Source organism: Pristiophorus japonicus, chromosome 3, assembly GCF_044704955.1.
Source record: "Pristiophorus japonicus isolate sPriJap1 chromosome 3, sPriJap1.hap1, whole genome shotgun sequence".
NCBI lineage: Eukaryota > Metazoa > Chordata > Chondrichthyes > Pristiophoridae > Pristiophorus > Pristiophorus japonicus.
The window spans coordinates 129,416,141-129,442,804 of NC_091979.1; the positions used below are offsets into that span (position 1 = coordinate 129,416,141).

The window sequence follows — 26,664 nt, forward strand, 5'->3', positions numbered from 1 at the left end:
GGTAGAGAGTTCCACAGATTCACAATTCTCTGAGTGAAGAAGTTTCTCCTCATCTCCGTCCTAAATGGCTTACCCCTTATCCTTAGACTGTGATTCCTGGTTCTGGAGTTCCCCAACATCGGGAACATTCTTCCTGCATCTAACCTGTCCTATCCTGTCAGAATTTTATACGTTTCTATGGGATCCCCTCTGATTCTTCTAAATTCCAGTGAATATAAGCCTAGTCGATCCAATCTTTCTTCATATGTCAGTCCTGCCAACCCAGGAATCAGTCTGGTGAACTTTCATAGCACTCCTCAATAGCAAGAATGTCTTTCCTCAGATTAGGAGACCAAAACTGTATACAATATTCAAGTTGTGGCCTCACCAAGGCCCTGTACAACTGCAGTAAGACCTCCTTGCTCCTATACTCAAATCCTCTCGCTATGAAGGCCAACATGCCATTTGCCGCCTTCACCGCCTGCTGTACCTGCATGCCTACCTTCAATGACTGATGTGCCATGACACCCAGTTCTCGTTGCACCTCCCTTTTGCTAAACTGTCACCATTCAGATAATATTCTGCCTTCCTGTTTTTGTCACCAAATTGGATGACCTCACATTTATCTACATTATACTGCATCTGCCATGCATTTGCTCACTCACCTAACCTGTCCAAGTCACCCTGCAGCCTCTTAGCATTCTCCTCACAGCTCACACTGCCACCCAGCTTAGTGTCATCTGCAAACTTGGAGATATTACATTCAATTCCTTTGTCTAAATCATTAATGTATATTGTAAATAGCTGGGGTCCCAGCACTGAACCTTGCAGTACCCCACTAGTCACTGCCTGCCATTCTGAAAAGGACCCATTTATTCCTACTCTTTGCTTCCTGTCTGCCAACCAGTTCTCTGGCTACATCTATTCATTACCGACCATACCATATGCATTAATTTTGCACACTAATCTCTTGTGTGGGACCTTGTCAAAAGCCTTTTGAAAGTCCAAATACACCACAACCACTGGTTCTCCCTTGTCCACTCTACTATTTACATCCTCAAAAAATTCTAGAAGATTTGTCGAGCATGATTTCCCTTTCATAAATCCATGCTGACTTGGACCGATCCTGTCACTGCTTTTCAAATGTGCTGCTATTTCATTTTTAATAATTGATTTCAACATTTTCCCCACTACCGATGTCAGGCTAACCAGTCTATAATTCCCTGTTTTCTCTCCCTCCTTTTTTAAAAAGTGGGGTTACATTAGCTACCCTCCAATGCATAGGATAGGAACTGATCCAGAGTCTTATAGAATGTTGGAAAATGACCACCAATGCATCCACTATTTCTAGGGCCACTTCCTGGGATGCAGACTATCGGGCCCTCGGGATTTATCGGCCTTCAATCCCATCAATTTCCCTAACACACTTTCCTGATTGATTAAGGATCTCCTTCAGTTCCTCGCTACACCCTCAGTCCCCTAGTATTTCCGGAAGGTTATTTATGTCTTCCTTAGTGAAGACAGAACCAAAGTATTTGTTCAATTGGTCTGCCATTTCTTTGTGCCCCATTATAAATTCACCTGATTCTGACTGCAAGGGACCTACATTTGTCTTCACTAATCTTTTTCTCTTCACATATCTATAGAAGCTTTTGCAGTCAGTTTTTATGTTCCCTGCAAGCTTACTCTCATACTCTATTTTCCCCCTCCTAATTAAACTCTTTGTCAGCATGGATTTATGAAAGGGAAATCATGCTTGACAAATCTTCTAGAGTTTTCTGAGGATGTAACTAGTAGAGTGGATAAGGGAGAACCAGTGGATGTGGTGTCTTTGGACTTTCAAAAGGCTTTTGACAAGGTCCCACACAGGAGATTAGTGTGCAAAATTAAAGCACATGGTATTGGGCGTAATGTATTGACGTGAATAGAGAACTGGTTGGCAGACAGGAAGCAAAGTGTGGGAATAAACGGGTCCTTTGCAGAATGGCAGGCAGTGACTTGTGGGGTGCCGCAGAGTTCAGTGCTGGGACCCCAGCTATTTATAATATACATTAATGATTTAGACGAAGGAATTGAATGTAATATCTCCAGGTTTGCAGATGACACTAAGCTGGGTGGCAGTGTGAGCTGTGAGGAGGATGCTAAGAGGCTGCAGGGTGACTTGGACAGGTTAGGTGAATGGGCAAATGCATGGCAGATGCAGTATAATGTGGATAACGGTGAGGTTATCCACTTTGGTGGCAAAAACAGGAAGGCAGATTATTATCTGAATGGTGACAGATTAGTAAAAGGGGAGGTGCAAAGAGACCTGGGTGTCATGGTACATCAGTCATTCAAGGTAGGCATGCAGGTACAGCAGGCATTAAAGAAAGCAAATGGCAAGCTGGCCTTCAAACCGAGAGGATTTGAGTATAGGAGCAGGGAGGTCTTACTGCAGTTGTACAGGGCCTTGGTGAAACCACACCTTGAGTATTGTGTGCAGTTTTGGTCTCCTAATCTGAGGAAGGACATTCTTGCTATTGAGGGAGTGCAGCGAAGGTTCACCAGACTGATTCCCGGGATGGCAGGACTGACATATGACGAAAGACTGGATTGACTAGGCGTATATTACTGCAGTTTTGAAGATTGAGAGGGGATCTCATTGAAACATATAAAATTCTGACGGGATTGGACAGGTTAGATGCAGGGAGAATGTTCCCGATGTTGGGGAAGTCCAGAACCAGGGGTCACAGTCTCAGGATAAGGGGTAAGCCATTTATGACCAAGATGAGGAGAAACTTCATCACTCAGAATTGTGAACCTGTGGACTGCTCAACCACAGAAAGTTGTTGAGGCCAGTTCATTAGATGTATGCAAAAGGGAGTTAGATGTGGCCCTTACGGCTAAAGGGATCCAAGAGTATGGAAAGAAAGCAGGAATGGGGTACTGAAGTTGCATGATCAGCCATGATCACATTGAATGGTGGTGCAGGCTCGAAGGGCCGAATGGCCTACTCCTGCACCAATTTTCTATGTTTCAATTATGTTTCTATGCCCTCCTCTGCTGAATTCTAATTTTCTCCCATTCCTGCTTTTTCTGGCCAATTTATATGCCTCTTCCTTGGATTTAACACTATCCCTAATTTCCCTTGTTAACCACGGTTGAGCCACCTTCCCCGTTTTATTTTTACGCCAGACAGGGATGTACAATTGTTGAAGTTCATCCGTGTGATCTTTAAATGTCTTCCATTGCCTATCCACCATCAACCCTTTAAGTATCATTCGCCAGTCTATCCTAGCCAATTCACGTTTCATACCATCGAAGTTATCTTTCTTTAAATTCAGGACCCTAGTCTCTGAATTAACTGTGTCGCTCTCCATCTTAATGAAGAATTCTACCATATTATGGACACTCTTCCCCCAAGGGGCCTCGCACAACAAGATTGCTAACTAATCCCCTCTCATTACACAACACCCAGTCTAGGATGGCCAACTCTCTAGTTGATTCCTCGACATATTGGTCTAGAAAACCGTCCCTTATACACTCCAGGAAATCCTCCTCCACCGTATTGCTACCAGTTTGGTTTGCCAAATCGAAATGTTGATTAAAGTCACCCATGATAACTGCTGTACCTTTATTGCAGGCATTCCTAATTTCCTGTTTGATGCCATCCCCAACCTCACTACTACTGTTTGGTGGTCTGTACACAACTCCCACTAGCGTTTTCTGCCCTTTGGTGTTCCGCAGCTCTATCCATTTAGATTCCACATCATCCAAGCTAATGTCCTTCCTTACTATTGCGTTAACCTCCTCTTTAACCAGCAACGTTATCCCACCTCTTTTTCCTTTCTGTCTATCCTTCCTGAATATTGAATACCCTTGGATATTGAGTTCCCAGCCTTGGTCACCCTGAAGCCCAATTACATCATATCCGTTAACAGCTATCTGCGCAGTTAATTCCTTCACCTTATTACGAATGCTCCTCGCATTTAGACACAGAACCTTCAGGCTTGTTTTTTAGAATTATGTTGTACTATGGCCCTTTTTGATTTTTGCCTTTGATTTCTCTTCCCTCCACTTTTCCTTATCTCCTTTCTACCTTTTGCTTCTGCCCCCATTTTACTTCCCTCTATCTCCCTGCATAGATTCCCATCCCCCTGCCATATTAGTTGAAACACTCCCCAGCAGCACTAGCAAACACTCCCCCTAGGACATCGGTTCTGGTCCTGCCCAAGTGCAGACTGTCCAGTTTGTACTGCTCCAACCTCCCCCAGAACCGGTTCCAATGTCCCAGGAATTTGAATCCCTCCCTTTGCACCATTCCTCAAGCCACGTATTCATCTTAACTATCCTGCTACTTCTATTTTGACTAGCACATGGCACTGGTAGCAATCCTGAGATTACTACCTTTTGAGGTCCTACTTTTTAATTTAACTCCTAGCTCCCTAAAGTCAGCTTGTAGGACCTCATCCCATTTTTTATCTCTATCGTTGGTACCTATATGCACCACGACAACTGGCTGTTCATCCCTGCCATTTCCCTGTTCTCCATTATTAATTCCCCAGTCTCATCCTCCAGGGTGGGGTGGTGGGATGGGTGGTAGGGGGTGGGGGCGGGGGTGGGTGGGATGGGAAGGGAGCCAAAGATGGCCAGAGGTTATGCTCTGAAATTGTTGAACTTGATGTTGAGTCCAGAAGGCTGTAAAGTGCCTAAATGAAAGATGAGGTGCTGTTCCTCGAGCTTGCGTTGGAACAGTGTAGGAGGCTGAGGACGGAGATATCAGAGTGGGAGCAGAGTGGAGAATTAAAGTGATAGGCGACCGAAAGTTCAGGGTCATTTTTGCGGACTGAACAGAAGTGTTCAGCAAAGCGGTCACCCAATCTCCGCTTGGTCTCCCCAATGTAGAGGAGACCACATCGTGAGCAGCGAATACAGTATACTAAATTGAAAGAAGTACAGGTAAATCGCTGTTTCATCTGGAAGGAGTATTTGGGGCCCTGGATAGTGGGAAGGGAAGAGGTAACAGGGCAGGTGTTGCATCTCCTGCACTTGCATGGGAAGGGGAATGGGTGCTGGGGGTGACTGCGGAATGGACTAGTTGTCGCAGCGGGAGCGGTCCCTTCGGAATGCTGAAAGTAGAGAGGGGGGAAGATGTGATTGGTAGTGGGATCACGCTGGAGGTGGCAGAAATGGCGAAGAATGATCCGTTGAACATGGAGGCTGGTGGGGTGAAAGGTGAGGACAAGAGGAACCCTGTCATGGTTCTGAGAGAGTAGAGGTGCGTGAAATAGAACGGACACGGTCGAGGGCCATGTTAACCACGGCGGAGGGGAATCCTCGGTTTAGGAAAAAGGAAGACATGACAAAGACACTAGTGTGAAAGGTGGCATCGTCAGAGCAGATGCGACGGAGAAACTGGGAGAATGGATTGGAGGGAAGGATATATTGGCCTTCGAGGGGGGTACAGCACACATTCACTCGAATGATACTGGAGCTAAAAGGTTAAAGTATGAATAAAATTTGCTTAAATGTTGCTTATATTTTCTTGAGTTTAAAAGGTTGAGGGGTGATCTAATCATTAAGAGATTCAATAGGATAGATACAGAGAAACTATTTCCTCTGGTGGGGGAATCCAGACAAAGGGGCACAATCATAAAATTAGAGCTAGGCCATTTCGGGTGAAATAAGGAAGCACTTTTTCACATAAAGGTAGTGAAATCTGGAACACTCTTTCCCAAAAGCATGTGGATGCTGAGGGTCAATTGAAACATTTCAAGACTGAGATCAGTAGATTTTTTGTTGAGTAAAGGTATTAAGGGATATGGATCAAAGGCAGATAAATGGAGTTGAGGTACAGATCAGTCATGATCTGATCAGTTGGCGGAACAGGCTCAAGGGACTGAATGGTTCACTCCTGTTCCTAAGTTCCCATGTAACTCTGCTTTCGAAGGAGTGACGGGCAAAGTGACACGAGGAATAAAACTGTTGACAACATTCCTTTGTTTTACCCTTATGACATTTTAATTGACCAACATCTTTCACTGTTTACCTTTTTCTTTGCCCAGGTTTCTTCCTCAAACCTCTATAGAGTTAACGTCAGAAGACTTTGCAAACCAAGTATTAAAAGGAAAGGACCATTGGGTGATTGATTTCTATGCACCTTGGTGTGGTCCTTGCCAGAACTTTGCTCCAGAGTTTGAACTTCTAGCTAAGGTAAATCTTGCAGTAGAAATCTATAAAGGTGCGTTTCTTCTTGCTTAACATTTTTGCAAAACAGTATTATTACTGGTAAAGCTTTGGGTCTTTCTACACAATTCTTTTGATAAAATGATGGAGGTATGCTGCAGAGATGTCCCTGGTTTACCAGTAGTAATACTGTTTTATAAAAATGTTAAGTAAGTGGAAAGGCACCTTTCTTTCCCCAGACACTTTTGAGTCTTTGTATGGATTAAAAATTGTGTTGAGTATTATAGTGTGGAATTTTCTTTTCAAATTCATTCTAGGATGTGGGTGTCACTGGCAAGACCAGCATTTATTGCCCTTCCCTAATTGCCCCGAGAAGAATTGCTTTTACATTCGGCCTGCAAGCACTTGGGTTTCCCTCCCGAGGTTGCAATCCATGGTATAAAACAAGTTCAGGTTCCAGGAAGCAGCAGCATCCCAGATCAATGAAAATATGAAGTTATAATTTTGGCTGTAGCTTTAATGCAGAAACTGTTTTCTTACTCCAAGTGTAAAAACAAAGGTTACTGTCCCAAAATAGGATGCAGCAACATCCACAATTATAAAAGCATTTTAAGAACTGTTTATCCACCTGTCATTAATTTCTGCAGTTCACAACAACTACATATGGGAGATGTTGTTGAAGTAAAAATTATTGCAATACAAACTTTCAAATAAAAACTTTTATTGGAAATTTTAAAAATGTGAAAATAACAATTTTTTTTTGCTTGTAATTGAACTGTGGTGTGCATTCAATACACTGTTCATTTCCTCACAGCTGGACTGCATTTGTGCATTTTTTTCCCATCCAATCAATTGCGTTTTTTCCCCTCTTGCCCTGAGGAGAATTTTGTAAACATTACTAAAAATGTAATTAGTGAGCAGGCCAGAGTATTGGTTGTTGCCGGGAATAAATATCTCACTTCCTAAATTGCAATTATGAGTACTCAACTTTTTATTAAAGGTGAATTTTGATTAGCCATGAGTGTTCATTGTATCTATGTCTTATAATACATTGGTACTTTGTGTGCAAGTAAATTATGCATTATCTAAGTATCTGCTATATGAGTGAGTTCACTCTTAAATTGAGTGCCCAGTGATACTTTAACAATGCAAAAGGGACAATTACAATAAAGGGACAATTACAATTACAATAAGTATACTCAAGGGTACATAGAGTGCAGGGTTTCTTTTGGAACTTGTGTAAAATGATATGTTTTTTTTAACCGTATGACTAATTACACAGCCAACTTTGTTATTGCTAGAAATAAAGGAAATGATTGTAGACGGTATATTTAATACAATTGTCATTTTTTTTACAGTCATTCAAAGGTACAGTTAAAGCAGGAAAGATGGATTGTCAGAGTAACCCACACACTTGTCAAACTGCTGGCATCAGAGCATACCCTACAGTTAAATTCTATCCATTCCAAGGAGAAAAGAAGGTAAACAATTGGGCCAAATCTTGCTGCAGCAGGACATCAGATGGTGCAAGTCGTTAGTTACACTTTTTTTCGCACCCATCAGCTCAAACTTTTTGCGGCATAACTGCTGGAAGTGTAAGCTGATAATGGGGTGGCCAGGGCAACGGGGATGTTGGTGAATGGTGGGATCAATCATGTATATCCTTAACCAATGAGATTTAAGGATTGAGAAAGAAACCGAGGAAGAAGAGTGAATTAGGGTCAAATCAGGTACAGAAAGAGAGAGAGAGAAAGATTGGATGAAGACCGAGAAAATGAAACAAAGGAAAGGTAAGAAAAAAAATTTCTGTGCTTCTCTGTCTGGAACTCACTGCCTGAAGGGTGGTAGGGCAGAAACCCTCACCACATTTAAAAAGTACTTGAAGTGTCGTAACCGGCAGGGTTACGGACCTAGATAGAGCTGTAAAGTGGGATTAGGCTGGATAGCCTCTTGTTGGCCAGCACGGACACAATGGTCCGAAATGGCCTCCTTCCATGCTGTAAACTCCTATGATCCTATGAATGTCAAAGGATGGTGGACAGACTCTCCCTTGTTGGAGATGGGCATTGCCTGGCACATGTCTTGAGACACGTTAATTTAACAGTCACTGCCCCCCGCCCCAAAAAAGACCCGTTTATTCCTACACCCTGTTTCCTATCAGTTAACCAATTTTCAATCCATGCCAATACATTACCCCCAATCCCATGTGCTTTAATTTATTTGGGACTTCTTATTTGGGACTTTATGAAAGGCCTTCTGAAAATTCAAATACACTACATCCACTGGTTCTCCCTTATATATTCTATCAGTTACATCCTCAAAAAACTCCAGTAGGTTTGTCAAACATGATTTTCCTTTCAGAAATCTTTGACTTTGTTTAATCCCGTTGATATTATCTCAGTGTGCCGTTATGACATCCTTTATAATAGACTCTAGCATTTTCCCTACTACTGATGTTAGGCTAATTGGTCTCAAGTTCCCCATTTTCTCTCCCCTTTTTAAATAGTGGGGTTACATTTGCCACCCTCCAATCTGCAGGAACTGATCCATAATCTATAGAATTTTGGAAGATGACAACCAATGCATCTACTATTTCCATGGTTACCTCTTTTAGTACTCTGGGATGCAGATCATCAGGCCCTGGGGGATTTATCGGTCTTCAGCCCCATTAGTTTCTCCAACACTATTTTCTTACTAATAATCATTTCCTTTAATTCCTCTTGCTCACTAGACCTTGGTTCCCTAGCATTTATGGGACGTTATATGTCTCCTCTTCTATGAAGACTGAACCGAAGTATTTATTCAATTGTTCTGCCATTTCCTTGTTCCCCCTTACAAATTCTCCCATTTCTGTCTGTAAAGGACTTACATTTGTCTTCACTAATCGTTTTCTTTTTATGTATTTTTGGAAACTTTTGCAGTCGGTTTTTATGTTCCTTGCAAGTTTACTCTCATACTCTATTTTTCCCCTCTTAATCAATCTCTTGGTCCTTTTTTGTTGAATTCTAAACTGCTCCCAATCCTCAGGCTTGCTACTTTTTCTGGCAACTTTGTACACCTCCTCTTTGGATCTAATACTATCCTTAATTTCTTTTGTTAGCCATGGTTGGGCCACTTTTCCTTTTGTGTTTTTACGCCAGAAAGGGATATATAACTTTTGCAATTCATGCATTCGTTCCTTAAATGTTAGCCATTGCCTATCCACCATCATGCCTTTTAATGAATCCTCCCAATCTATCATAGCCAATTCATTTCTCATACCTTCGTAGTTTCCTTTGTTTAGACTTAGAACCCTAGTTTCGGATTGGAGTACTTCACTTTCCATCTTAATAAAGAATTCAATCATGTTATGGTCACTCTTCTCTAAAGGACCCCGCACAACAAGCCTGTTAATTAACCCCTTCTCATTATACAATACCCAATCTAGGATAGCCTGTTCCCTAGTAGGCTCCTCAACATACTGGTCTAAAAAACCATCTCGTACACACTCCAGGAATTCATCTTCCACAGTATTATTACTAATTTGGTTTGGCCAGTCTTATATGTAGATTAAAGTCACCTACGATTACTGTAGTACCCTTGCTACATGCATCTCTAATTTCCTGTTTGATGCCGTCCCCTACACTATCACTACTATTTGGAGGCCTATAGACAACTCCCACCAATGTTTTCTGCCCCTTGATGGTCCTTAGCTCCACCCAGACTGATTCTACATCTTGATTTTCTGAGCCAATATCCTTTCTCACTATTGCTCTGATTTCACCCTTTACTAACAACGCCATGCCACACCATCCCCTCTTCCTTTTTGCCTGTCCTTCCCAAATATCGAATATCCTTGGATATTCAGTTCCCAACCCTGGTCATCCTGCTACCATGTCTCCGTAATTGCAACTATATCGTAGCTGTTTACATCTATTTGCGCTGTTAATTCGTCTACCTTATTACGAATGCTTTGTGCATTCAGATACAGTGCTTTTAGATTTGTCTTTTTAACATTATTAGACATCTTAACATTATTTTGTACTATAGTCCTATTTGTCTTATCGCTATTTTTTCTTACCTGGACCCTATTTGTTAGTGCACTCTTTTTTGTTTGTATGCTCTGTCCCTTCCTGACATAATCTGGTTATCCTTACCACAATCACCTTCCTGCATTGCTTCCTTTTCTTTTCTCTTTAGCATTCTAGATTGATCTCTACTGCGACCATCCTCCTCGCCACCCCCCATCTCTTGCCTATTTAGTTTAAAGCACTTTCTACCTCCTGAGTTATTCGGTTTGCTAGAACTCTGGTCCCAGCATAGTTCAGGTGTAGTCCGTCCCCACTGAACAGCTTTCTCTTTCCCGAGTATTGGTGCCAGTGCCCCACGAATCGAAACCCACTTCTCCCACATCAACCTCTGAGCCACGCATTCATCTCCCTGATTCTATTGACCCTATGCCAATTTGCTCGTGGCTCAGGTAATAATGCAGAGATTATTACCTTTGTGGTTCTGCTTTTCAGTTTAGTCCCTAGCTGTTCAAACTCTCTCAGCAGAACCTTTTTCTTAGTCCTACCTGTGTCATTGGTACCTACATGTACCACGACAACTGGATCCTCGCCCTCTCACTCATAGAGACATAGAAAATAGGTGCAGGAGTATGCCATTCAGCCCTTCGAGCCTGCACCACCATTCAATATGATCATGGCTGATCATGCAACTTCAGTACCCCATTCCTGCTTTCTCTCCATACCCCTTGATCCCTTTAGCCATAAGGGCCACATCTAACTCCCTTTTGCATATATCTAACGAACTGGCCTCAACAACTTACTGTGGTAGAGAATTCCACAGGTTCACAATTCTGAGTAAAGAAGTTTCTCCTCATCTCAGTCCTAAATGGCTTACCCCTTATCCTTAGGCTGTGACCCCTGGTTTTGGACTTCCCCAACATCGGGAACATTCTTCCTGCATCTAACCTGTCCAATCCCATCAGAATTTTATATATTTCTATGAGATCCCTTTTCATTCTTCTAAATTCCAGTGAATATAAGCCTAGTCAATCCAGTCTTTCTTCATATGTCAGTCCTGCCATCCCGGGAATCAGTCTGGTGAACCTTCGCTGTGCTCCCTCAATAGCAAGAATGCCCTTCCTCAGATCAGGAGATCAAAACTGTACACAATATTCAAGGTCTCACCAAGACCCTGTACAACTGCAGTAAGACCTCCCTGCTCTTATACTCAAATCCTCTCGCTATGAAGGCCAACATGCCATTTGCCTTATTCACCGTCTGCTGTCCCTGCATGCCAACTTTCAATGACTGATGTACCATGACACCCAGGTCTCATTGCACCTCCCCTTTACCTAATCTGTCACCATTCAGGTAATCTGCCTTCCTGTTTTTGCCACCAAAGTGAATAACCTCACATTTATCTACATTATACTGTATCTGCCATTCATTTGCCCACTCACCTAACCTGTCCAAGTCACCCTGCAGCCTCTTAGCATCCTCCTCACAGCTCACACTGCCACCCAGCTTAGTGTCATCTGTAAACTTAGAAATATTACTTTCAATTCTTTCGTCTAAATCATTAATGTATATTGTAAATAGCTGGGGTCCCAGCACTGAACCTTGCGGTACCCCACTAGTCACTGCCTGCCATTCTGAAAAGGACACGTTTATTCCTATTCTTTGCTTCCTGTCTGCCAACCAGTTCTCTATCCACGTCAATACATTACCGACAATACCATGTGCTTTAATTTTGAACACTAATCTCTTGTGTGGGGCCTTGTCAAAAGCCTTTTGAAAGTCCAAATACACCACATCCACTGGCTCTCCCTTGTCCACTCTACTGGTTACATCCTTAAAAAATTCTCCAAGTTCCTCTCCAGCCCGGAGGCGATGTCCTTTACCCTGGCACCTGGTAGGCAACACAGCCTTCGGGACGCACGCTCTTGGCTGCAGAGAACCCTATCTATCCCCCTAACTATACTGTCCCCTACTACAACCACCTGCCACTTTACTTCCCCCCCACTTGAATGGCTTTCTGCACCACGGTGCCTTGGTCAGTCTGCTCAGCCACCCTGCAGTCTGCACACTTGTCATCAAGGCTTGCAAGAATCTCAAATCTATTAGCCAAGTGCAGGGACTGAGGCTCCTGCAATACTACCTCCTGAATCCCTTTACCTGCTTCACTCATAGTCACACCCTCCTGTCCCTGACCACGTGTCAATTCTAAAGTATTTAATCTAGAGGGTGTGGCTGCCTCCTGGAGCAAAAGGTCCAGGTAACTTTCTCCCTCCCTGATGTCTCGCAATGTCTGCAGCTCGCATCCAGCTCCTCAACTCAGAGCCAAAGTTCGTCAAGCTGCAGACACTTACCGCAGATGTAATCGCCCTGGACCAAAATGTCCAGAAGCTCCCACATATTGCAGCAGCAACACATCTCCTGTTTTCCCATTTTATTTTATTAATTAGTTTAGCGTTAATCAAGTATTTATCCTATATAGGTTATTAAATTAATTAAACAAATAAAGGTTAGTTTACACCACTACAGCTCTCTGCGTGAAGAAATTTCCCCTCAAATCCCCTCTAAATATCTATCAATTACTTTAAATTTATGCCCCCTGGTTGTTGACCCGTCTGCTAAGGGAAATAGGCCCTTTCTATCCACTATATCTAGGCCCCTCATAATTTTATACACCTCAAAGAGGTCTCCCCTCAGCCTTTTCTGTTCCAAGGAAAACAAACCCAGCCTATCCAATCTATCCTCATAACTAAGATTCTCCACTCCCGGCAACATCCTCGTAAATCTCCTCTGTACCCTCCAGTCCTTCCTGTAATGTGGTGACCAAAACTGCACGCAGTACTCCAGCTGTGGCCTAACCAGTGTTTTATACAGTTCAAGCATAACCCTCCTGCTTTTATATTCTATGCCTCGGCTAATAAAGGCACACATTCCGTATGCCTTCTCAACCACCTTATCTACCTGGCCTGTTACCTTAAGGGATCTGTGGACATGCACTCCAAGGTCCCTTTGTTCCTCTACACTTCAGTCCTACCATTTAATGTATATTCTCTTTCCTTGTTAGCCCTCCCCAAAAGCATTACCTCACACTTCTCTGGATTGATATCTTCCTGCAGTCCACAGCTTTCTTCTTCATTATCAATCACACAGCCGATTTTAGTATCATCTGCAAACTTCTTAATCATACCCACTATATTCAAGTCTAGATCATTGATGTATACCACAAAAAGCAAGGGACCTGGTACTGAGCCCTGTGGAAACATCCTTTCATCACAAAAACACCCATTAACCATTACCCTTTGCTTCCTGCCTCTGAGCCAATTTTGGATCCAACTTGCCACTTTGCCCTGGCTTTTACTTTCGTGACCAGTCTGCCATGTGGGACCCTATCAAAACCTTTGCTAAGATCCATATTCGCTACATCATAAGCATTGCCTTCATCGACCCTCCTGGTTACCTCCTCGAAAAATTCAATCAGGTTCGTCAGACACGACCCTTCCCTTAACAAATCTGTGCTGACTGTCCTTGATTAATCCGTGAATTTCTAAATGAAGATTTATCCTGTCCTTCAGGATTTTTTCCAATAATTTTCCCACCACTGAGGATACGCTGACTGGCCTGTAATTACTCAGTCTATTCCTTTCTCCCTTCTTAAACAAAGGTACCACATTAGCAGTCCTCTGGCACCACATCTGAAACCAGACAGGATTGGAAAATGATGGTGAAAGCCTCTGCTATTTCCTCTTTTGCTTCACTTAACAGCCTGGGATACATTTCATCCGGGCCTGTGGACTTATCCACTTTCAAAGCTGCTAAACCCCTTTAATACCTCCTCTCTCTGTTTATTTCATCTAATATTTCACACTCCTTATCCTTGATAACAGTGTCTGCATCGCCTCTCTCTTGTGAAAACAGACGCAAAGTATTCATTAAGAACCATATCCACATCTTCCACCTCCACACACAGATTATCCTCATGGTTTCTGATAAGCCCTTCCCTTTCTTTAATTATCCTCTTGATATATTTATAAAACCATCTTTGGGTTTTCCGTGATTTTACTTCCCAATAATTTTTCATGTTCTCTTTGCTTTCCCAATATCCTTTTTAATTTCACCCCTGGACTTTCTGTACTCCTCTGGAGATTCTGCAGTATTTAACCCTCGGTATCTGTCATAGCCTCCCTTTTTGTTTATCCTATCCTGTATGCCCCTCGACATCCAGCGGGCTCTAGATTTGTTAGTCCCACCCTTTTCCTTTAAGCGCACCTATTTGGCCTGAACCCTCCGGATCTCCTTGAATGCCTCCCACTGCTCTAACACTGATTTACCTTCAAGTAGCTGTTTCCAGTCCACAATGGCTAAATCACCTCTCAGCTTAGCAAAATTGGCTTTTCCCCAATTTAGAACTTTGATTCCTGGTCTATCCTTGTCCTTTTCCATAACTATCTTAAATCTAACTGAATTACGGTCACCAGCATTTAAATGCTCTTCCACTGATACCCCTTCCACCTGCCCAGCTTCATTCCCTAAAACTAAATCCAAAACCACCCCCTCCCGTGTTGGGCTTGCTACATACTGACTAAAAAAGTTCTCTTGAATGCATTTTAGGAATTCCACACCCTCTATACCCTTCACACTAATTTTGTCCCAGTTAATATTAGGATAGTTGAAATCCCCTACTATTACTGCCCTATAGCTTTTGCATTTCTCAGAAATTTGCCTACATATTTGCTCTTCTATCTGCCACTCACTGTTTGGGGGTCTATAGTACACTCCCAGCAGTGTGATCACCCTTTTTTGTTTTCCAAATCGACCCATATGGCCTCGTTTGATGATCCCTCTAACATACCATCCTTCCTCATAGCTGTAATAGTTTCTTTAATCACTACCGCGATCCCCCTCCCTTTTTAACCCCCCCTCTCTATCCTGTCTGAAGATCCTGTAACCTGCCATACCTGCCCCTCTTTTAGCCATGTCTCTAATGGCTTTAATGTCATACTCCCAACTGTCTACCTGCGCTCTCAGCGCAACTCCTTATTCGCTATACTCCCCCTTGCATTGAAGTATATACCATTTAGTACAGCCAGACTTCCTTGTTGACTACTTTCTAGCCCTTGTTTCCTCTGTCCTTCAAATTCACTTTCTACATTTTTGCTTTCCAATTCCAGCTTTACTTTCCTCCCTACTGAATCTATTCTCAGGTTCCCATCCCCTGCCAAGCTAGTTTAAACCCTCCCCAACAGCACTAGCAAACCCCCCCAGCGAGAATATTGATCCTGGCTCTGTTGAGGTGCAACCCGTCCGGCTTGTACAGGTCCCACCTCCCCCAGATCTATCCTCCTAGTTCTGTACTCACTAGCTCGGCATTATTATCACCAAATCTCCCATCATCAACATCCTGGGGTCATCATTGACCAGAAACCTCACTGGACCAGCCACATAAATACTGTGACCACAAGAACAGGTCAGAGGCTCGGTATTCTGCAGCGAGTGTCTTACCTCCTGACTCCGCAAAGCCTTTCCACCATCTACGTGGCACAAGTCACGAGTGTGATGAAATACTCTCCAACAACACTCAAGAAGCTCGCCACTATCCAGAACAAAGCAGCCTGCTTGATTGGCACCCTATCCACCACCTTTAACATTCACTCCCTTCACCACCAGCGTACCATGGTTGCAGTGTATACCATCAACAAGATGCACTGCAGCTAGGTCAAAGTCCACCTTCATCACACGAACTGCAGTAGTTCAAGAAGGCGGCTCACCACCACCTTCTCGAGGGCAATTAGGGATGTGCAATAAATGTTGACCTTGCCAGCAACATCCACATCCCATGAATGAATTTTTTAAAAAAATTCTAGGCCCAACTTTGTAGCAAATTTAATGGGCTATTAATGTGCTAATTCAGCAAGTTCTTAACAATAACAGAGGCTAAAGGCAAGATGATGTTTGTCTGAAGCAAACAGCGGAGTGGCATCAATCAACCAGAAAGTTCTGAAGATTCACAACTCGTGGCTTATCTCTTATACTTCCTGGCTGGTTTGCGCATTAATAATGGCATGCGTGTTAACGTATGTTATTTTTCCAAGAAGATCCAGGCCATTAATGTCAGTTTATTAAAAATTCAGTTTTAATTCATAGTTTTGCTTTAATTCTCAATACCTGACTTTGTAAAAACCCCAACCTAGACGGGAAAAGATGGCTCACTCAATATTACATTTACATTTTTCTTGCCTGTACCTCCTACACTATTGCACACCCAAAGGAACATACATGACTTATTCGTAGACCTGTACAAATGTTTCATTTGAGCCAGAAGGGGTAGGTATACAGCAGCATATGGTTTTAACTTATTCTATTAAAAAAAACATTAAAATTGCCTAACTCCTTCCATGTGGAATAATGCCTAGCCTCTGTGTGTGCTTCCCCTCTGTGGCTTGATGAACATGGAAATTTGCATTGTGAGAAATTATAGCAATAATTTCCCTTCTGAAATTGAATGCCACAGTGCTTACAAGCACCACCTTGTCAGCTATTTTCAACTCTCCTTTCGCGCGAATACATCATTTTACTTAGCAAAATATATGTTTTTCCCTACAGAAAAATGCTGCAGGAGAATATATAAACAGCAGAGAGGCCAAAGTGATATCACAGCTGCTGAGAAAGCGGTTAGAGGAGCTTCAACCAAAGTTAGAAGACACATTTTCAGCTAAAAAGGTAATTATGATATTTTCTGTATTTTTAAATAGTGCAGATTAGTTTGGAACGTCATGCAACAACTGAACAATATTTTAAATTCTTTGAAGTGGAGAAACCTTTCTGTGGGTGTCCTATTAGAGTGAAGCTTTCTATTGTTTGCCAATAATGCAGATTTCCTCTTTCAGTACATTTTTTTAAATAACTGGTAAAATAAACCCACACCAAATTGTGATGAGATAATCAAATTTAAAAATATTTGATTTTATAATGCAGTCTTTGGTCACTTATCCACACTGATATTTACAATAGAAACCAGTTTTGATTGGATCCCTGTTGTATATAATGGATTAGGATGTGCAAACAAATGTAGCTTGTTCTAAACAGGTATATCTGTGTGTGTGTGTGTGTGTGTGTGTGTGTATATTAACCTTATCTGTAATGTTACTGTAAAGTGATTAGTACACAGAAACTTATATATAATCAACAACATTTGGAATGAAAATAAGCCATTCAGCCCATTGCCTGATTTCTCTCTCAAGCCATGAAGTGAATTGAATAGTTCAAAGATGGCAATCACATTTTTAACAGAGACACCTGGGGGCATATGTCCACAAATCAGAAAAGCATACGGGATCCTGGGCTTTATAAATAGAGGCATAGAGTACAAAAGCAAGGAAGTTATGATGAACACTGGTTCGGTCCCAACAGAAGAATTGTGTCCAATTTTGGGCACCGCACTTTGGGAAGGATGTGAAGGCTTTAGAGAGGATGCAGAAAAGATTTATGAGAATGGTTCCAGGGATAAGGGACTTCAGTTTTGTGGATAGACTGGAGAAGCTGGTGATGATCTCCTTAGAGCAGAGAAGATTGAGAGGAGATTTTATAAAGCTGTTCAAAATCATGAGGGGTCTAGACAGAATAGATAGAGAAAAAACTTTCCCATTGGTGGAAGGGTCGAGAACCAGAGGACACAGATTTAAGGTGGTGGAGGCAGATTCAATAGTGGCTTTCAAAAAGGAATTGGATAAGTACTGGAAGGAAAAAAATTGCAGGGCTACAGGGAAATGGTGGGGGAGTAGGACTATCTGAATTGCTTTTGCAAGAGAGCTGGCATGGGCTGAATGGCCTCCTACTGTGCTGTAACGATTCTATGATTTAAGGTTGTACCCCACAGGTTTTAATACTACTTCTTTCCTTCCTCCCTCCAATTACTATTTCTTCCTTCTCTCATGAAGGTAGTGACGTTAAGGATTTCAATCCCTTTTGCCCCAGTACCTTGCCCAAGTGGCCATTCTTCAGGTGTGGGTCCGTGAGTCTTGTACAATGTTTGAGGGAGGAATTGAAACAGCGTGAATCCTTTCCTTACTAAACGTCCATATCTGTGTATGTTCCAACAGGGGTAGACAGTGATGAAGAGTGACAATTCTTGGGATTTCATTGCTTCCTATCCTCAAGATGCTAATGTTTGATTGCTGCCTTGGGTGAAATTAGTTCACTTAATACAGCCCAGAGATCGAACAACTTGCATGTATATAGTGCCTTTCATGTGGAAAAATGCCTCCAGTACTTCAGAGGCATATTTTTTTATTTAAATGCTGCAGGAAGCTAAGACTTTCCTAGACATATGGCTCAATGTCACTCACTGATCCATCAAGAGAACTCTGTTTAATACTATCCGTAGGGCATACCACAATGATCATTCCCATTGTGAGCACCAGAGATAAAATGGTCTTGACAGTGGAGAAGGTGGTTGTTGTCCAGCAGTACCCACTTTTGGTTCATAATCACGAAAGCAAAATACTGCGGATGCTGGAATCTGAAGTAAAAACAGAAAATGTTGGAAATCTCAGCGGGTCAGGCAGTATCTGTGAAGACAAACAGAGTTAACGTTCCGACGAAGGGTCATCGACCTGAAAAGTTAACTCTGTTTGTCTCCACAGATGCTATCTGACCTGCTGAGATTTCCAGCATTTTCTGTTTTCATTTTGGTTCATAATCAGTTGTCTCTATATTTAAATTCCCATAAGACTCTGGTTTCCGAGAAGGAAGGTAATTGAAAGTCGGGTAAGTTCCAGCTGCTTCTGGTCGAGAACAAATCTCTCGTTTTGACATGAATGCTAATATGATTGATATTAGAAGTACCTGTTTACATTGCAGCAAGAGTGATCAGCCCAGTGTGAATTTTCCAAGCAGATTACTCGATTCCAAGTTCCACCTTCCTGTTACCTAGTTACCTTGAGAAAGTAGTGGTGAGGCCTTCATGAAGCACTGGAGTCCTTGTGGTGATCGTGCTCCCACAATGGTAATAGTGAATTCCAGAAGTTTGATCCAGTGACTATGAATGAATGTGTCCAAGTTAGGATGGTGTGTGACTTGGAGGTGATATTTGTTGTACTGATATTTATTTTGCAGCTATTTTAATCTGTGCTAAATCCTTCATCTTTCGGATTCAGAGAAAGATTGGTAAATCACATGTTCAGTAATCCTGGTTAATTAGTCCAGATGTTTCAATGTTGCCAAGAGCAAGATACAGACAAAACTGAGATCAAAATGGCTATAATTTTGTGTTGCCCATTTCTAAAACCGAATAATTCCAGTAGATATTTTGGGGGTTCAGTTGCCATCAATTCTGAGTGAAAACCAATAGTGTTTGATAGTAATCAATAATTTCTGAAGCTGACTAGCTAACCCAAAACCAAAGAGACCTTTCAGCTTATATTTTAAGATATTTAACGTATACTCGTTCCTCTAAAGAAATGCACTCCATTTTTTAATTGCATTTGATCTATAAATGTTCAGGCATTAGATAATGTTGCTTTCCTTGTATTTATTTATAATTATTTTTTCCTATTTCAGGATGAACTATAAATTGATGCACATTGCTTTCCAGAGGTGGCAATGTCAACTAGAAATCTACAATAACAACATCGGCAACCAAAATCCAAAAACCATTACAATACTGGATTGTATGAAGCAAATAATAGCTTTTTAGCAACGAATTATATTCTGTCTTTGTCATGGAATTTGAGATGAAACTCATTCTGTAAACTAGGTTATCCACCCTTAAATAAAATGAGATGAACAACTGCAGAATGACGTGCATAAAAAATTCCTCTTTGGTAAGCTGGTGAAAGGTTCCTTAACACTCCATATTTTGGCACATTTTATCATTTTAAGATTTTATGTATAATATTTTTTGACATCTTATTGGCCTGCTGTCCTAAATTAAAATATTTCTGAATTCTATTTTGAGTATTTAGTATTTCCACTATGAGGAGCATCACTCCATTTAGTTAGCACAGTGAGTGAATTGGTAAATTGGAACTTATCACTACCCGCTGTCTCTACTGTAATTTGTTTTGTTGACTTTAGCAAGTTGAAGGGATCACAGGTAATATTAATGCACTGATATAAATTATGTGGAAAAGACTGCTTTGTATGTAAAGGAACTTTGACTTGTGAGTAAATTCCAAAACAAGTAGCATGGGGTGTGACTTACAAAAAAAGTGTTCTGGGATGTCCTACATATGTATCTTTCATTCTTTGGATTGGAGAGTACCAGATTTTTCAGCTTTTGGTAGATTATTTTAATAAAATAGTTGGGAGTTTGAGTATTGCACATTAGTGCATACTTTCGCTAGTGCTGGTGAAATCCAAGTAAATTTGTACCAGTTTCCTATGTGTACTGTAGATTTTGTTTGAATTATATTCAGAACATGGTTTTCCTATTTGGTAATGTTTGGTAAATAGCTTTACTTTGAGGCCTGAGCAAAATTAGTAAACACTCCGTATAAATTGAATAACCAATTAATTTGTATTTGTGGCTACTTCCAATAAATTCTAAGTATATTTTGTTGCAATGTACTGTTTGTACGTCATATATTTTATTTAAACTGACCCAAGGTTTGACAATTGAAAGACAGCTCATGCATAATATTGTATAATAATTAATTTTTAAATTGCAAGTCTACTGCTGTATTGGGCATTTTAACATGGTTTTAAAACGTGTAATGGAAGAGGACAGTTATTCAATTGAATCCTTGTTTCTTGCTGAACATGAAAATCTATCGATAAAATGTTCTTGGTTTATGTGGTAGCTTGAATTTTGCAATGTTATCCATGAAAAAATGTAGATTTTAGGGCTATTGCACTCTTCAAAATGAGGTGTTGTCAATCTTTGGAAACTTGATGCATTTCACTAACAAACAGCTAAAGCAATTCAAAAAGTAAACCTGGATGTTTATTTTGATGTATTGCAGCTCTCCTTTAGGAAAAAGTCACTGATATTTTGTATTGGGCAAACACTGACCAGAATGAATTTTTAACTATTTTGTGAATTATATTTCAAGTGTTCAGTGCAATTTTTGTCTTACTTTCTGGGTCTTGTTTAGTTGACGTGCTGAATAAGTATATATATATTTTCCCCCAACTGAATGTTTCACACATGCCTTAAATCATTTCAGTATAGGGTTACTTAGCCCTAGCAGCATTCAAGTCACTGAAATAACATTATTCTAAATTTAAACTTTTTGTACTTTAGATGCATTTGAGGTGTTCTTTGTGTCACAGTAGTGCTAAAAGAAAATAAATGTACAAACAATCAAAAGAAAACTCCAGTGGAAATTCTGCATTTCTTTTTCCCAAGAGGCATATAAATTCTATCCATTTACATGCAAGTTCAGATAGAATAACATAAACAGTTAGGGTATTTTATGTAATTGTTACATTTGCAATGGTTTCTATAATTGTTACAGTTTAATAAAATTGGAATATGGTTCATAAATGTTATTGATTCTTCCTCATTCATTATTCTCCTTCACATACAAGTTGCTAATAAGTAAAAATCATTAGGGATCGCAGTCCCTGCTAGACATTTTTAGTGGTGGTGGCCTTATGGCATTGAAGGTTCCTGTACCAAAGAAATGTTTCTTCTATTTGGTGTGTTTTTTCCCCTGTTGCAGCCTTGTAGGCAACCACCTTGCTGTGGCTGTGCTATCAGATGACCTGGGCCTAGAAATTCTGGGGTTTAGTGCTGGCCGTTGAGGCCCGTTTAGAAGGAAAAATGGTGATAGTGGCCGCCTCACTTCTACCCGTTTCTGGCGGGTCCCGCGGCAGCCACCATTTTGGGCAGGTTGGCAGCACTGCCGATGCCTGCACGCACTGCAGATATTTAGATTAGGCAGATTGTGGTGTCAGTAGCAGAAAGGAGCCTCCAGCAGTGCTATTTAAAGGGATCATCATCAACAGCTGCTTGTGAATGCTTGGTCAGCTGGTCGAACACAGGCCAGTGTAGTGGCACACTCAAAAATGGCAAATCGGGTGTCAGGTGAGCATTGCACACTCACTGACATCACGATCCTCATAATCGCTAGCGAGCATGGACATCGGCAGCACTGCCGCCCAACCAAAAATGGCAGCTGCCGCAGAACCCAATGGCAGCGGGTGGAAGTGAGGCAGCCACCATTTTTATTGCTGAAACGGGCCTTAACGGCCAGCACAAACACTGCAAATTTCTAGGCCTTTGTTTTTGCAACATTTCTTTGACTTTAAATTTGGAAACCATTAAGACTCTAGCCCTGTAGTCTCAGGTTTTTATGATGACTAATGGCCATGAATGATACAGCAATACCTGTATTCCAGGCACTATATGGCATGATGCTGCTTAATTTATTTTTGGCCACCAAAACCCACATCACACATGACTATCTAACAGGCTGGAAGACCATCCTGCATAAAATAAATCTGACGGTTCTAGGAATCTAGATGCAAAACGCCTGTATTCCAACAGAATCAATCAGTCCCTCATAATGCCATCACACCTGCTCTGGCTAGACATCCTTGGCGCTTGCTGATATAGGGACTTGAGCTTATTGCATTGGTGTTAGTGCTCCATATCATTGCAACTTGGTGCTGCCTAACCTTTAGCACAATGAACAGCTTTCTGTGTAGTAGTGTCCATGCCATCTGGCTTCATTAACATTTACTTATGCCGCACATCATTAAGCCTGATTGCAAACAGAGGCTAGTGCTAGAAAACAACTATCAATTGGTACCAAAATAATGCTGGCGTTGATCAGCTATCTTCTAAGAATGATTAGGCTTCTGAGGGGATAGAAATCCTTAGTACCTTCCCCCACCTTTTTTTAAAGTGTCCGCTGGCTGATATCAAGTCTTATTGCAGGCTCCCTGATCCCTGACTGCTGTACTTGCCAGAAGACATTTCTGGCACTGTCTGGTACCGAGATCCAAATAAGCAGCTAAGTTTGACTCTATGCTAAAAAGTATCAAGGAAAGTGAGACTTTGTCCCTGATATTTGTGGGGGGGAAGGGACAGTCGTAGCGACTGGGTAACCCGGGAAGGTGAATTTACCTGCTGGACCGCATTTAAATTTTTTGACTTCATTTCCCGGCTGGCAGCCAGCCAGATTGAGAGGCTGTCGGGTGGGAAGGCCCATGGCGCAAAGCCACAGCCAGGGAGCAAAGAGGAGGGAGGGAGATAGCGGGGCAGGGGGGCTGCATGGAGGAAGGTGCGGGGAGAAGAATGGGGAGGACATTGTGGGGCGTGGGGGAGAAGATCATGGGCTAGGGAACACATTTGTGTGAGGGCATCGGATCGTGTGGAGGGAAGATCTGATCCCGGAGGTTGGACGGTGGTTCGCGGGAGGGAAGCTCTCCTGCTTCCCCTGGCGCACACACAGTTCTGGAAAGGCACCCACCTGTTGGATCAGGCCATTTTTGACTCGCTTCAGCTGATAGGTTTTCCGAGCCCTGGGAAATCCGTCCCACAGGCGTTTAAAAATAAAACTGGTTAAATTTGAGGCATCCAGTCCCATTCTAATATTGAAATGATGGATTGCCTCTGGAGAACAGGATAGTCACCCACCCCCAACCTACCTCTGAAAAAAGTGGGTGGCTTGGGGTCGGGCTTCAGTTTATAAAATGTTAACATTTCTCCTGCCTGTCCTGGGGGATTAAAATTCTCTCCTTTGTCTCCAGTAGGGTATTATCTAACTCCCTCTCCCCAACAATTTTCTCAGTCATTCTTACCACCCTCTTCCTTGAAGATGCAAGAGCTCTTGCTTCTTTTCCCATTGTATCCGTTCACCATCAACTCTTGAATTATGGTTTGTTTTCTTATGTGAAGAGAATTTTCCTTATAGAGAAGGACTAACAGAAATATTGTAACATACAAAAATCTGCAGAAGTGCTGCAATGGAGTTCAATTTGAATTAGACTAAAAAGAGTGGCATTACTAAGTAACCCAGTGTCATGGGGGCAGAAATTAATACCACAAATGGCCTCTTAATCTGAGGAGTGCTCCACGAATAAAACAGTCTTTCACATCGTCCAATCAAACTAAAAAGCAAAGATAAAACAAAATCAGGATTTCATTGTTAGGAAGGTTATACAGTTTAAGTCCTGCGATGCCCACTGAAGCTTTGCAGTGGAGTATGCACCACACATCGAAGACTTTACAGGAAATAATGTTAGCAATGGAAAAAATCTCTTATTTTGGTCGATCCTTTTTTGTGATCAGCATTAACTTTATCTTTGCATTTGTTTCCAATTAATATTGCAAATTTGTTTGAAGTGCCTTCGCAAGTATCTTCCATAATCTTTTTTTTTAACCTGCAGTTGCTATCATTGATGTACTTTAGATTGTTTACCAATTTACTATTTATCTTTTAGAGACAGAGTAGTTTATGATGTCAGCAAACACGGGACCAATTAGAAGTAGCTGAATGTTTAGGTGGTGGGCAGGGAGAGGGTATCAAAGGAACTGGGTTGTGGTGAATAGGAGTTTGGGGTTGTCCTTTCCCTCCTGCAGAGGGTGAAGTGATAGTGCCTGTGACAAAAATGAAAAATATTTTTGTCTATGATGTATTATTGACTTTTTTCTTATGGTAAATAAAGTGTTGAAATCAGATTGAAGAAATTACCCAATCTAGCTAATGTATATCATAAGAACATAAGAAATAGAGCAGGAGTAGGCCATTTGGCTCTTCGGGCCTGCTCCACTATTCAATAAGATCATGGCCGATCTGATTTTGGCCTCAACTCCACTTCCCTGCCTGCTCCCCATAATCTTTGACTCCATTATCGTTTGTTTTGGATCGATAATAATAGACCCAGGTTCGGGATCTGGATGAATGTTAAAATAAGAGACAAGCCAAATGAAGTAAAGATAACACACCGTTTACTGAGAGAAAAGAAACATAATACAGTTTACGAAGAAAAGAGAAGTATGATAAGATGCAACAAAACTCACAGCCTTCGGCCCGTCGGGAACTCCGCAACGACGGCTGGTCAGGAGCCTTGGGGGTCCCAGCACCGCTTGTGAATCACGGTCCAAGGTGAAGTTCAAAGAGCTACTAGACAGTTCCGTTCCTTTATACTATTGAATAAATATGGGTGCATGTGGCTTATGGCCAACTCCTAATCTGTAAGGCCCCAGCTGTTCTTCCACAAAGCATGAGACCTCGAGGCGCCGATCATCCCATAAACAAGATGATGTGCGCATCAAGGTCTCTCTCTGCATCAACAACATTCCACGAGGCATGAAGCAGAAAACACACTGTAAATGTCGGAATATCATAATTAACCCTATGTGATTAACCCTATGCAATACAATCTACCCTTGATATTTAGACATTCTAAGTAATATAATCGAATTGAAGGCGTAATGCATCAGTTACATGTTGAGTATGCGCAAGCAACGCCTGCAATCTACACCAAAGAATACATACGAGCAGTAATGCCAGTAATGACGCGACGAGTAAAATAACGATAGGATGTATTAACAGCTTCAAAGCGGCGGATGTTTTTGGGGACCATCCGTAAAAGATGTCCCACCAATTTGTACATCCATACCATAGAGACGCATTTAACTTAATTTCGTCTGACAGTGTTATTGCTTGACGTAATGTTGCGGGCCCAACTCCTTAACCATGTGACGTTGTGCAATAACAACACATTGGAGTGCACATTGCATATCATTGTCATATCTTTTTGCCACTTGATTGATAATGTGATGTTGGCCCCCGTGCTTACTATTAATAGCACCTGTCCTGGGCCTCGCCAGTACCCGCATGCGTCACAAGTGACGCTCCAGTGTCCGAGAGTGCAGGCTTGCCCGGAAGGACAGGTAAAATTGTTTTGCGTACGATCAGTATTAGCTAACCACCACCCTATACGGCCATCCCATGCTGTGTTTGAGGATGGAAGTAGCACAGTCACAGGTAACAAGACACAGAGACTTGCCAGCATGAGTTGATAAGTCGCCATTTTGGGCAGAATTCCTGTGGGAGGAAGCATAAGTATATTAATTCAACCCCGTTTAGTCAATTTACCCTTGTCAACACAGAGAGGAATATCTTGACCAGTCAGGAGCACCCAATAAGTGTTTCCTTCTCCTTTCGCTAAGATTTCCCCTGCTTGTAAGGGTTTCCGGGGGTACTGCACCCACACTTTTCCTCCTTCACAAACTGTGTCCTGAGTCCGATTTTCTTTTTCAATAGTAGGGACACTGACTTTGCCTAACATGTGGCTTATGGGAGTTCCCCCCGCGCAATGGTCGGTGATTCAGATTGCGCACTGCTTGTGGTAAGACCTTTAACCACCCTTGCAATGTGTTAGTGGGAGTTAATATTTTAATCTGTTGCTTAAGTAGTCCATTCATGCGTTCTATTAACCCTGCAGCTTGCGGATAGTAACGTATGTGAAACATCCAAAAATCCCGTTGTCTACCGCCCACTGTTGCACTGTTTGACCTGTGAAGTGCGACCCATTATCGGACTGTACTTCTGCTGGCTCACCG

At 41.9% G+C, this 26,664-nt stretch overlaps 1 protein-coding gene across 3 annotated transcripts in view; it reads left to right on the forward strand.

Annotated features, from left to right (window-relative positions):
* dnajc10 (DnaJ (Hsp40) homolog, subfamily C, member 10) overlaps positions 1–21,620 on the forward strand; it is a 104,549-nt gene extending 82,929 nt beyond the window's left edge. For all 3 annotated transcript variants that reach the window (XM_070875815.1, XM_070875814.1, XM_070875816.1), the window contains 4 exons: positions 6,024–6,171; positions 7,503–7,625; positions 16,749–16,865; positions 19,704–21,620. In XM_070875815.1, coding sequence (XP_070731916.1) covers positions 6,024–6,171; positions 7,503–7,625; positions 16,749–16,865; positions 19,704–19,715 — 400 coding nt within the window. In that variant the 3' untranslated portion in view covers positions 19,716–21,620. The remainder of the gene's footprint in view (positions 1–6,023; positions 6,172–7,502; positions 7,626–16,748; positions 16,866–19,703) is intronic.
* Positions 21,621–26,664: the final 5,044 nt, after the last annotated feature.